General features: G+C 33.1%; 1 protein-coding gene across 2 annotated transcripts in view; it reads right to left on the reverse strand.

Annotated features, from left to right (window-relative positions):
- The window catches only part of LOC118186703 (phospholipid-transporting ATPase ABCA3-like), a 169,668-nt gene that overhangs the window by 16,463 nt on the left and 141,023 nt on the right, over positions 1 to 12,182 (reverse strand). For both annotated transcript variants that reach the window (XM_085820732.1, XM_085820733.1), the window contains 3 exons: positions 11,262 to 11,761; positions 1,049 to 1,233; positions 780 to 953 (listed from right to left, as the gene is read on the reverse strand). In XM_085820732.1, the coding sequence (XP_085676858.1) occupies positions 780 to 953; positions 1,049 to 1,233; positions 11,262 to 11,761 (859 nt within the window). The remainder of the gene's footprint in view (positions 1 to 779; positions 954 to 1,048; positions 1,234 to 11,261; positions 11,762 to 12,182) is intronic.

Below are 12,182 nucleotides of genomic sequence, written 5' to 3' on the forward strand. Positions count from 1 at the left end.
CTCATTTTTGTCATTTGGCAAAATGTAAGATATTTGTCGACTTCGGATTGGAATAGTGCAATCATCAGGACGCCTGTCCCCAAAGCACTCTCTCTTTCGACAAAAAAAAAAAAAAAAAAAAAAAAAAAAAAAAAAGTTTCCTACGAATCTTTGAATTTAAAGAATGTCCATCATGGTAAGTCCGAAACAATTACAAATTTCAAATTAAACTTTGAGAGTAAATATAAGCGATAAAAGGGAGCATCACAACCAATAAATTTTTCAGTTTTTTTAATCAAGAAACTCCTCTATGTGAAACCAATGTATGAAAATAAAATATTTATATTTTCCACGCCCCAGCATGTTGCCCTTCAGTAAAGCCGAAGATTATTAACTTTCAGATTTAATGCCGATATTATTGAGTAACAAATTAAGTCATTTAAAAGCAATAAACACAGTTATTAAAAATAGTTTTTCTACCTCTTAATATGATTTGTTTAAATAAAAATGCATTCAAATTATGAGATATCTAGTTAGAAATATTAAATAAGTTTATGAAATTACAGTAGCTAGACTCATTAGAATCATAATATATAGTATTCTCCCGTGTATATGCCGCACGTTATTGCTTACCTTTAATTTAAAAAAATTCTCGAGGATAACACCTTTTGGGCATCAATAATTAGTAACGTTACAAAGTTTTCGAAGACAAGACAGATTAATCTGTTGCACTATTTCTCTTTCTCTTTCTTATGAACCTAGTATAAAAAACAGCCTTATAAAAATAAACATGCACTAGCCTGTGAGTAGCAATTATGACAGCAGATCCCGTTTTAATCCTTGCTTGAGATATAATACCCCATATTTTCTTCTTGGAAACAACATCAACGCCAGCAGTTGGTTCATCCAGAAAAATTAAAGGTGGAGATCCTATCAAAGCAATGCCAATGGAGAGTTTTCTTTTACTACCTCCACTAATATAGAAAGAGAGGTAAAAAACATTACATTTACAATAGATTTATAACTGAGCAAAAATTCTGATGAAGGATAAGACAAAGGAAACACGTACCTGTAGAACTGAGATTGTTTGTCAGCTTCATTAAAGTTTAACATTTTTATTAACGCATCTACCCTGTTCTCCATACTTTTACCGTCAAAGCCATTCAATCGAGCAAACAGAATAAGCACTTCTCGACCAGTCAAATAATCCGTATTGATGTCCAACTGAGGACAATATCCAATGCAAGACTGGAACTGTGAAATAATTTAAAAAATTTATAACAAATGGAGTGAGTAAAAAATGGTCAAAAGTGTTATTGCAAGTAATAAAAAAAGAAAATTGTTAATTGCCATAAATAATTGCAAAGAATGAAAATATATAAATTAATTAATTCACTTTTTTATGCATCTTAGATTTTCAACAACTAATAAACTAATTCAGAAGTCAAACAACAAAAATCACCGTTAATTTACAAAATTTTCACAGGACTAGTTTCGATGGACTAGTTAAGTTTTCACAGGACTAGTTAACCATCGAAACTAGTCCTGTGAAAATTTTGTAAATTAACGCTGATTTTTGTTCTTTGACTTCTGAATTAGTATTTATTCGGCGTGTTATTGTGTCTTAACTAATAAACTATTTAATTATTCCAAATCAAATTAGAAGCAAGTCATTATTACCCCGTTCGGTTCAAAATATCTTCATTATTATTTATCACGATAAGTCATAAATGCAGAAATTCAGTGTCTGACTAAGCTTTTAGCGGGCCCATAAATATAAATGATTTCTAGTAAAATATTAAATAATGTCACTTAATCTTTTTTAATAAAAGAAAATACACAAATAATATAATAACACATACTAATGCAATAATTATTTGTATGTAAAATTTTATGTCCCTTAATTTAATTTTTTTTTATACTTTGTCTTCTGCTATACACCAGTATAGTGTCCGCCAGCGGCCAAACGGCAACGTTGTTGAATACTGGTAGTTTGATTCCGGTTTGAATTTTTCAGAACGGGCTGGTTGCACAGGAGATTTCACAGTTTTTCCCATATGTCACATGGACATGAGTCAGTTATCTTAAAACGTCCTCCACGAAGGCGTCATTAGCACGCAGCGAAACGTCTTAAAACGTCCTCCACGAAAGCAATCAGATAGCTCTCAAACTGCCTTAATTATTTGACCTATCCAGATCATCAAGATTTTCTTTCTTTGTTTACTGATGTTGATATGTCAACATACTTTTCTATAGAATATTTAAACAATGCATTTTGCTGTTTAACTTTTCTGCTCTTCCTTTCTTTTTTGGCCCCACTGACGGCCAATTTGTTAAGACTGTTGAATACTAGGAGTTTGATGTGAGTTGAATATCAGGCGAATGGACAAAGCTACGTGTTTAGTTTTTGTGATTTCTCCATGTGCAATGTGAAGACAAATCAGTTTCCTTTAAAAACAACCTCCACGAAGGCATTCGTCCCCTCAAATTGATAGCGCTCGTTTGCTTTGCTATAGTTTATCAAATAACCTACCCTAGCCCAAACTTATTTTGTTTGAAATTCTGACTTATGTTGTTACTTCATATTTGGGATTTTGTGCAATTCTGATAAAATATGAAATAAAAAATATTTGTCTTAGAGCATGTGTAAGAGGATATTCGTTATACAATTTAGTATTTGTGACTGATTAGGTTTTTTATTCATTTTTTGATAATATTAATTATAAAGAAGAAGCCACTTCGTGGAGGATCCATTTGTGATTATCCGAATGAGAGAACTGTTTAAAAATTTTATAAGTATATTTAACTTAATATAAAACGAAAAAAAATCAATAATAATATTTTATTTTTTTTAATTTATAAAACTTTACTTGAATATGGGATAACTGATTGAGCTTAAGTAATTAAATATATCTCAAAATCAATATTTTATTTCGTAGCAGTAAAAACAGTATCTATGAAAAAAAGAGAATCAATGAACATATGTAAATTTATACGTACGTTATAAATATACGTTATACAGATGTTACTAATTTAATGCACGTTATTATACGAATGTACGAAATTAAACACAATCATTACATTTATACACACACATATATATATGTGTGTGTAAGATAAAAATATATGAATCAAAATTATAGTTTAAACTATAAACATTAATTCTTCCTCTTTATTCTAAAATCGTAATAACTTCTCTGCATTGCGTCATTGTAGATCACTCTATGGCCCGCGCAACTCTGATGACGTAATAATTGGAAACTGAAACTGCCATTGTAAACCAAAACTTTTCTCTTCGCCGAGCTTCCATCCTTCATAACTACGCACTTCAGCTTTTGCTCTCTACTGTGCTAAGATGTAATTTCGCTGGCTTGCTTTCTATCTCAACAATGTCAAAAATGTAAATCTTCTGTGGAAAGGCGCGACTAGAGTGCCAAGTAATTGTGGCCATAAATATCAGTTGCAAATAAAAATTAAAACTGCCTCGACTGTCAAGTTCTTTAGATATCACCAAGTTAGCATTACTAGCATACTATGCAATCAAAATCTTCTTCAATATGGGTCTAATCACGCATCTACAGTGTTCCGTCTTTCCCTTTGCTTTTATTATGATATATATATATATATATACAGAGAGAGAGAGAGAGAGAGGAAGACAGAAATTTGAAAGGATGCAGATTTAAACGGTCAATTAAAACGACTCTTTTAAAGTTAATTTTTTTTTTCAGAAGAGATTATCAATAGAGAAGGTCCAGCTGCACAGCGAAACATTTTATAAAATACTGGATTAATATCGCTTCTACTGCCAAGTTTTATTTACGAAGTCAACACATTAGCTTACGACGCAATCAGATTACTTCCTCTTCAATATAGGATAACTACGCATCTACACTGCTCCGTCTTTTTTCCTTTGCTCTTATTATTACAATTAAGCCGGTAAGGATAGTTTCCTGCAGCCTGAAACCTCAATGGAAAATTTAGTTCAGCTCTTCAAATCATCGTTTTGTGATAAATCCAAGATAATGTGAAAGAAGTGAATCATCAGATTTGTTTTTTCAGTGTTTAAAAAATAACAGATCATTCTTCTGCTGTGGTGTTTTGCAAGTGCTTCAAAAAAATAATCTCGTGTAGTGTTTACAGATTGAATGTAATCTCTCGATAAATTGAGAAGTTCGAATGCCTAGTGAAAAGGAATATTGAATTTGCTTCGCCGATCTCTACAATATTTAGAAAAAAAAGTGCTTTAAATCATCAGTGAATTACCGTTTAGGAATTCAGCATTACAGCGGGTTCAAGGTCGATCCGAGTTAGTGTTTGCAAGTATGTGTGACAGAAAATTATTTGCACTTCCGCTTTTTCAACAGCTCAAAAATTGTTACATTCGTGTGACTCTAACTCAGGAACTAAATCATTTAATATGTTGCGAATTCTATAGTTTTCATTTCAACTTTGGTTAAAATTTCTGCAATTTGTTTTGAGAAAATCTGAAATTCTTGTTCATTAATTTTTCTAATTTTTCATAATTATGTGTGAGCAAATTAAGTAATTAATTTTAAGCTATTTAAATTATTCATAGGGAAGGATATTAAGATAAGTTTTTATGTTTTTGAAATTTTGTTGAGAATTTTGAATACAAATTTTATAATTATTCTAAAAATGAAGTAGGTGTAAAAAAATGAGTGAAATTATTACAGATAAGTAATATGAAATTATGGTAAATGCATGTTAAAATTTATGGGTTATTGTGTGTTAAGTATAGTATGATGAGGGTGTACTGGTTCCTTCAACAGAGGCCTGTAATTACCTCTGTACAGTTGTTCCTTTTACCCTCTTCATGCAAGATAATGTTGGAGGCTCTCATTTTATGAATGCATGTAAATTTTTTATATTATTATATTTTTTTATTATGGAATGTATTAGTGCAGTTCTGAAAGGCCAGTTACCTTAATGCAAGGAACGGTGGCCTTTTCAAGTAACTGCCTAGGCACCCTGGGCCACCAGTGCAGAGAACACGCTGGTTAGCTCAAGAGGACAGCCCTATTGATGGATATGTTTGTTTAGAAGTATTGCGAGGCTTCCAGTTTGGTAAAATCAGGAATTGTAAATGAAAGATGATAACGGTGAAACCATAAATTCTGAAGATCTTAATCCTATTATTTATGATGTTAAATTATAATTTATCAGTATGGAAATAAGTATCATAAATATTTATGTGCATTACATTTTATTATAAGCAATGATTGTGTAAAAGTTTATTTTGTGAGATTCTGTAATAACAAGAACCTTCCCTGAAGAATTATGATTATGTGAATTCTCAAACAAAAAGACTTTTGGACTGAAATGCTGAAAAATTCAATAGGACTCTAAAAATTAAAAATTTATTAAAAAAAATTGATATTTATAAATTATACTTTATAGGACAAAAATTTTATGATTTATGTTTTTTTTTTACATTTGCTAGTGCTTTAACTCTTTCTCTTTCAAAAGGCTTCTCTGTCGCTACACCTTTTTCTTTTTGAAGGGGGGAATATGTAAGATAAAATTATATGAATCAGAATAACTAAAAACATTAATTCTTCCTCTTTATTCTAAAATCGTAATAACTTCTCTGCATTGCGTCATTTCTAGATCACTCTATGGCCCGCGCAACTCTGATGACGTAATAATTAAGAACTGAAACTGACCTTGTAAACCAAAACTTTTCTCTTCGCGTGCTTCCATCTTTCATAACTACGCACTTCAGCTTTTGCCCTCTACTCTGCTAAGATGTAATTTCGCTGGCTTGCTTTCTATCTCAACAATATCAAAAATGTAAATCTTCTGTGGAAAGGCACGACTAGAGTACCAAGTGATTGTGGCCACAAATATCAATTGGAAATAAAAATGGAATTAAAACTGCCTCGACTGCCAAGTTCTTTAGATGTTACCAAGTTAGCATTACTAGCATACTACGCAATCAAAATCTTCTTTAATATGGGTCTAATCACGCATCTACAGTGTTCCGTCATTTCCTTTGCTTTTATTATTACATATATATATATATAGAGAGAGAGAGAGAGGAAGACAGAAATTTGAAAGGATGCAGATTTAAACGGTCAATTAAAACGACTCTTTTAAAGTTAATTTTTTTTCAGAAGAGATTATCAATAGAGAAGGTCCAGCTGCACAGCGAAACATTTTATAAAATACTGGATCTTAGATAATAAACATTTATATATATCTACGTGCCAGTTTTTTTAAAGAAATATTTTATATAGCCGTGACGTGCCAGCAGACAATGTTAACTTAGTGAAAAAAAAATAAAACTTAATACTTCTACATTAAGATTCTTTATTTGCAATCAGAAAGAGATATTTCTACAGCAGTCATAACGTTAACAGTTTTTATGTTTAAAAAAATTAGTGCGACTTCTGCTGTTGCAAGTTAGTGGCCAAATAAATTATATTAGGTCTATGATTTGTTTAGCAAAACGCAAGCTGAACTGGGGTCATCTGACAAAAGGTTTCTAAGTCAATCTTCAATGTTATTCATTTCCAAAAAATAATGACTCACAAGCACAGGCGTAGTTGAAAATATTGTCGAATTAGTAAACGCAGACTTCCTTAGACAGCAAACAGACCCTAGCAGCAAATATTCCAGACAGCAAACGCTATTTCTTCAGATGTGCCTGGAATTGAATTTTACCTTTCTATAATTTTAGTATTGGCATTTTGCTCACATTTTTTGATAATCTTCCTAATTTGATTAATTTTAACCGTTCCTTTATTTTGATAAATGTTTGACCTTATATTGAAATATATTGGAAAACAATTTTCTGCATTTCTGTTTTTTCAATTTCCAACCAATGAAACTTAGACAAATTTGTCAAGAGGAGTCACATCGGGGTTATAATAAATTTGAGTGTTTCCAATAACTATGTCAACTGAAAAACTCTAGATGAAAATTCTTTGATCCAAGAATTTATTACCAAAGAAAACTCTGCAGTGACTTGTTCTGGAATTTTCCTATGAATCTAAATCACTGGTAAATGTTTTCCTTAAGTTTGGAAAATACTTGTACATTTGGAAATAATATCTTTAGTGAAAACTAGCAGTTCAGTCTCAAAAACGCGAATGCGATTTATTATAACGAAAACTGCCTTGCTTGCGCCTTGAAGCTTTATATTCAAATCATCGAAATATTGGCACATCTTCGTAAAAAACATTAGTTTGCAAGGTCACGTAATATCCATCAACTGTGCTCCTCCTCCCCCATTTTGTAAAAGCAGTCTGATTTCATCCAAACAATCAACAAGCAATTGAAGTACATGCCCACGCCTCAACCAGCGAACACTGTTACACATCAGTAAACCACTATCCACCGAATTGACTTTTTATCCAACACAGCGTTAAACTTTCGTTTATTTACAGCCTGCGACATTTGTGAGGTTCACTATTCTTGTGACTACGGCCATTATATCAGCAACAGAGGCGAAACTGTCCTTTACCCACTAGGCTTGTTTACAGTGGAATTAGAGAACCGAATGTCTAATGCCTGTTTGAAATAAACTGATAAAACCATTATTTGTGCTCACCCATACCGGCAGCAGCATCAATTGTTACCGAAATAATTTTATAAACTATTTCTTTCTCAGCAAATGAATTTATAACATCTATTATATATATGTGTGTGTGTGTGCCCTCAGTAGTTGTTTGGAACCAATGTTATCGCAATTAATTCTGCCTTGACATTCTTTTTACTACACGATACCGAGCAAAAACAGCTACACGAGCACAATAGTTACATCCTTACTTTCGTCAAGAGATAATAAAGGGAGAGAACTTGATGTCATTTTTGTTGTTCTTTTACATTTTTCGCCAGTTTCAGAATTCTATTTTTTACTGTGTTTCTAATTCTAATTCTACTAAAATTATTTATTCAATGCTCTGAATTATTTTAGCTTTATTTTCAAAATCTTCAAAAAGCGATTGGAGCGCACTGTTAACCAAAATTTCTTCTAACTTCTCGCTCGTCAAATGACTTACCATGCTGGCAATGACAATTGCAGCCAAAAAACTTGCGGGCACTAGCATGATAGTCCTTGCTAATCATATTATATCTAACTGTTATGACTGAATATATTAGCTAATCTACGCTAATATATTCAATCATAGACGTCGACTGTTTATTTCTCTTTTTAACTGCACATGCAATGAATTACTTTTCTTCAAATTTGCTTTTTGGACAAATAGATTTATGATTTGCTTCATAATGTCGTTTTGTGTGGAATATTCTACATACCACTGCTTCAGATCACAGAACATACACTGCTTTATCGCTTTATTAATCATGCCATATTCCTCGGTCCACCAAGTCTGAAATTCTCTGTTACCCTTATCTTGCAATTATTTATTCATTTATATATGTATTTCTTTGCCAAACTAGCCATGTTGAATAATGCTTAAAGTTGTAAATATAACTCACTCAAACTTAAGCAAGCAGTAGTATTAATATAATTAGTTTAAAAACTATTCTTATTTACAGCCTATGTAGGCACGCACCAAACAAAACAAATAAGTAAATAGCTTCAGGTCCCTCACCGCCGCCAAACAAGTGCGCGGACACACTCCCGGTCGGATAGAAGGAGAGGGCTAGTTACGATCGCTGCCTAAAATAATGCCGTGCCCAAATTTTTTTTTGTCGCGTGCCATCGGTTTGCCATCCTTGCACTAGATGAATATATTGATACGAAATATCCAGGCGCGATAAGATAGCTTCCCCACAAAACAGATTTAGGGTTGCCACATTTGGCGTCAAAATTGGCGATATGCCATAAACGAATGGAGAACCTTCTGGAACGAATTCTTACTGGTTTAGCCCAGAATGTTCTCGAAGGCAAGCCAAAAGCTACATAAACCCTGCTGGTACGCGAAGAGTCAGTTGATAGTCAGTCAGTGAGTGCCTAGTCGAGTCAGTTAAGAGAGAGTGTCTCGTAGTCTAGTGCCGAGTTAATCGTCGAGTGAGTGCATCGCCGAGTTTTATCTTAGAGTGCGAGCTCCGAGAACGACCGAAACGAGTCGGGAGCTGTACTCTAGTGTATCGTCAAGTGCATCGCGAGTTGCAGCGTGGAGAGTCTCGAGAGCACGTAGAGTTCCGAGAACGACCGAGCAGAGCTGGGTGCTTTGCTCTGAAGCTGTCTTCACCGATGTAGTCTGAATTGCCGCTGATTGTTTAAGCGTGTTCATAAAAGTTGCTCGACGATTGTAAACGTGATTTTAGAGCTGTCCTGCGTAAGACTGGTTAATAAATTTTATTTCGATACTTTCATCAAGTGTCGTCGTTATTGACTCCAAAACCACGAACCGTACGTACGTAAGAAGAAAAACGTAACGATATATTTCGACTAACATGGGAACGTTATACAGCTTCTATACATTTGAAAAGTGAAAAAAATATATAATAAATATATAAGGTTATTCTATAATAATATTGATTGTTTTAGTTAGATATATCTTGAATTAAATGCGTTTTCATTAAAATCAGTCAGATTAAAAATTAAAAAAAAAAAAAATACTCTTGAGAACTGCATCTATTGCTTTTAAATAATTTAGTTTGTTCATTCATAACATATAGATTAAATATGAAAGATAAATATCTAACATTTTAACGAATGGCAACAAATTCGAATGGAAAGTGAAACAACGCATTTACAAAGGACAACATTAAAAATGAAAGCAAAATCTTGTTTCAAGATTAACGTATGAACGTCTTGTCTTTATTAATATAACACTATTTAAATTTCGTTTCTTCTTTTAATTTATTTCCTTCGCCGTTTATTTTTCTATTTTTCCTAATTTAAAAAATTTTTAATTTTCTACTTCTTCGTCCCCCCACCAAACGTCAATCACAATTGGGTTCTAAGTCGCCCGCCCACCCTAAAATGCCATTCCACTAATTTATTTTAGTTACAGTTATTATGAAAAACAATATCCCTAAGACATGTTCATCTTTTCATTAATAGAATACATTTCAGTAACAGAATCATTATTTTATGTTTAGAAATTGTTAAGCCTAACTCGTCGAAAAATTAAAGAGCTTTTACTTTACTTTTGACTATAGCAACCATGGTTACAGGCGTATAAACAGTGAATGTACATGTAAGTTACGCATGTTTAGATTTACGTAATACATAGCTGATGCATACTATACGTTGGTACAGCGCGTACCACCGAATACGATTTTACTACCTTTTCAATTACTGTATTATGATAACATTTATTTATATTATTTTAAAAAAGTAACTTAAATATTCTGTATTTTTAAAGATCTATTAAAAATACTTTTTTTTTAAAATTTATTTAATTTTTTTTGGCACTGAAGATGGATCCTTTGAAATGACGTCCACCATTCTTTTTCTGTTTAGGCACCACTTATAGGGCTATTAGGTTACATTAGTGCAAGAGGGGATCGCTCACTAGGCTGGCCCAGGATATGCCCGGACTCTAATCTCAATGTAGGAGGCTTTTAAAATATGCAATACACTCGCCGGGATTTGAAGTTCGGCCTCCAAAATACGCGTCGGACGTCCTTCCAGTTACACCACGAAGGAGGGAGAAAATTTCTTTTAAAGTGAACAGCGATGCACCTATGAAACACCTGGATGTGTCTGCCAGCATATTAGATGACTAAGGACGTTTTTGGCTTATTTTTAGACGATTGAAAAACTTGTTACTTTTCCGAAACTTCTAACCACATTTTAACGCTCTTTGTTAAGAGAAAATAAGATGAATTTTGAATGTAGCCATCCGCTTTTCCAGATCAGGTACCTAGAAATGGAAGACAGGATATAAACTTCCAAAAAATGCTGTGGATAATATACGCAAAACCATCAACATATGACGGATCAATATATGACGGTTGCAAACTTTATACTCTATATAGTATCGTTATAATGTGCTACACTGTCGAAAACAGTTGCATACATGAAAGGCCGTGTCATTCTGTATTTAAAATAGATAAGCAACCGAACTGCAGTATTTTAAGTACACTTCATAGTTCTACAACAAACAGCATTTCGTTAATCATTAATGTAGCAGGCAAAACCCATAGGAGTTAATTGTCCCATATTTAGTTAATTGTACAAACAGTAGCTGTGTCCCTGCTTATGCTATCTTGCTTCAGTTTAAAATAAAAAGAAATTTGAATTAAGAATAGAATACTTTTTCTCATCTGGAATGTTTTTTGAGACAGCAAATTTAATTTCTTTCAGTTAATCCAAATGCATATTACATATTATACCTTACCTTTTTTAAATCTGCCATCAAAGCAAAGTTCTTAATGACAGCATTACCCTCACTGGGAATACAGTCCCCTGTAAGCATTCTGAACGTGGTTGTCTTGCCAGATCCATTTACGCCAAGAAGTCCAAAACATTCTCCTTCATGAATTCCGAACGTCAGACGATCAACAGCACACAAATTCTTAAACATTTTACTTAAATTATACACCGTTAGAGCTTCATGCGCAGAGTCATTGGAATGAGTGCTGAGTACTCGTTCCTCTTCAGAAATAACATCAGAATCTTCTTCTGTACGGGTAAGAGGAACTTCGCGTTCCACTGGTGTCCCGTATCCTGATTGCTGCTTTTTATGCTTTGATAACCATTTCTCCATTGTACGAGCTTCTAGAGCAAGGAGACAGCAGAAATATATGATACCGTCTAAGAATAGCATCATGATGTCATGAGCGCATGTACTGTAATCCCATTCTAAGTATTGTTTGAAGCAGTTACTTTTGCAAGAATCTGTTTCAAAAGAAAGAAAGAGTAGTTTTTAAATACTGCCAATGATTAATAAACTGCCCAACATAGAAAATGCAACACCATGAAGATTCCACCATAAAAACATGCAAATTGAGGGTAATACGTATCGGAACAAGTCATGCAGATGAAGTAAGATGCAAGTTGGTTACGTGATTATACTGCGAGATAAAATGAAAGGTAACTTTGGGATGCATCACTTAAAACTTACAGGGAAAAAGATGGACCTTCCAAAATAAAATTCGATAAAAAATTAAAAAAGGCCAGTTGGTGATGGACACTTCCATCACCAACTGGCCTTTGTTCGTGAGAAATTTACGCATTCATATTGAGCTTGACCTTCGTATGCTGAAGACTACATTCTAACAAGTTCTTACAACTTTTGCACCAACGCAAATTACTTATA

Source organism: Stegodyphus dumicola, chromosome 7 (genome assembly GCF_044657685.1).
Source record: "Stegodyphus dumicola isolate Sdum_Otavi_A_Nest chromosome 7, ASM4465768v1".
NCBI classification, from domain to species: Eukaryota; Metazoa; Arthropoda; class Arachnida; order Araneae; family Eresidae; genus Stegodyphus; species Stegodyphus dumicola.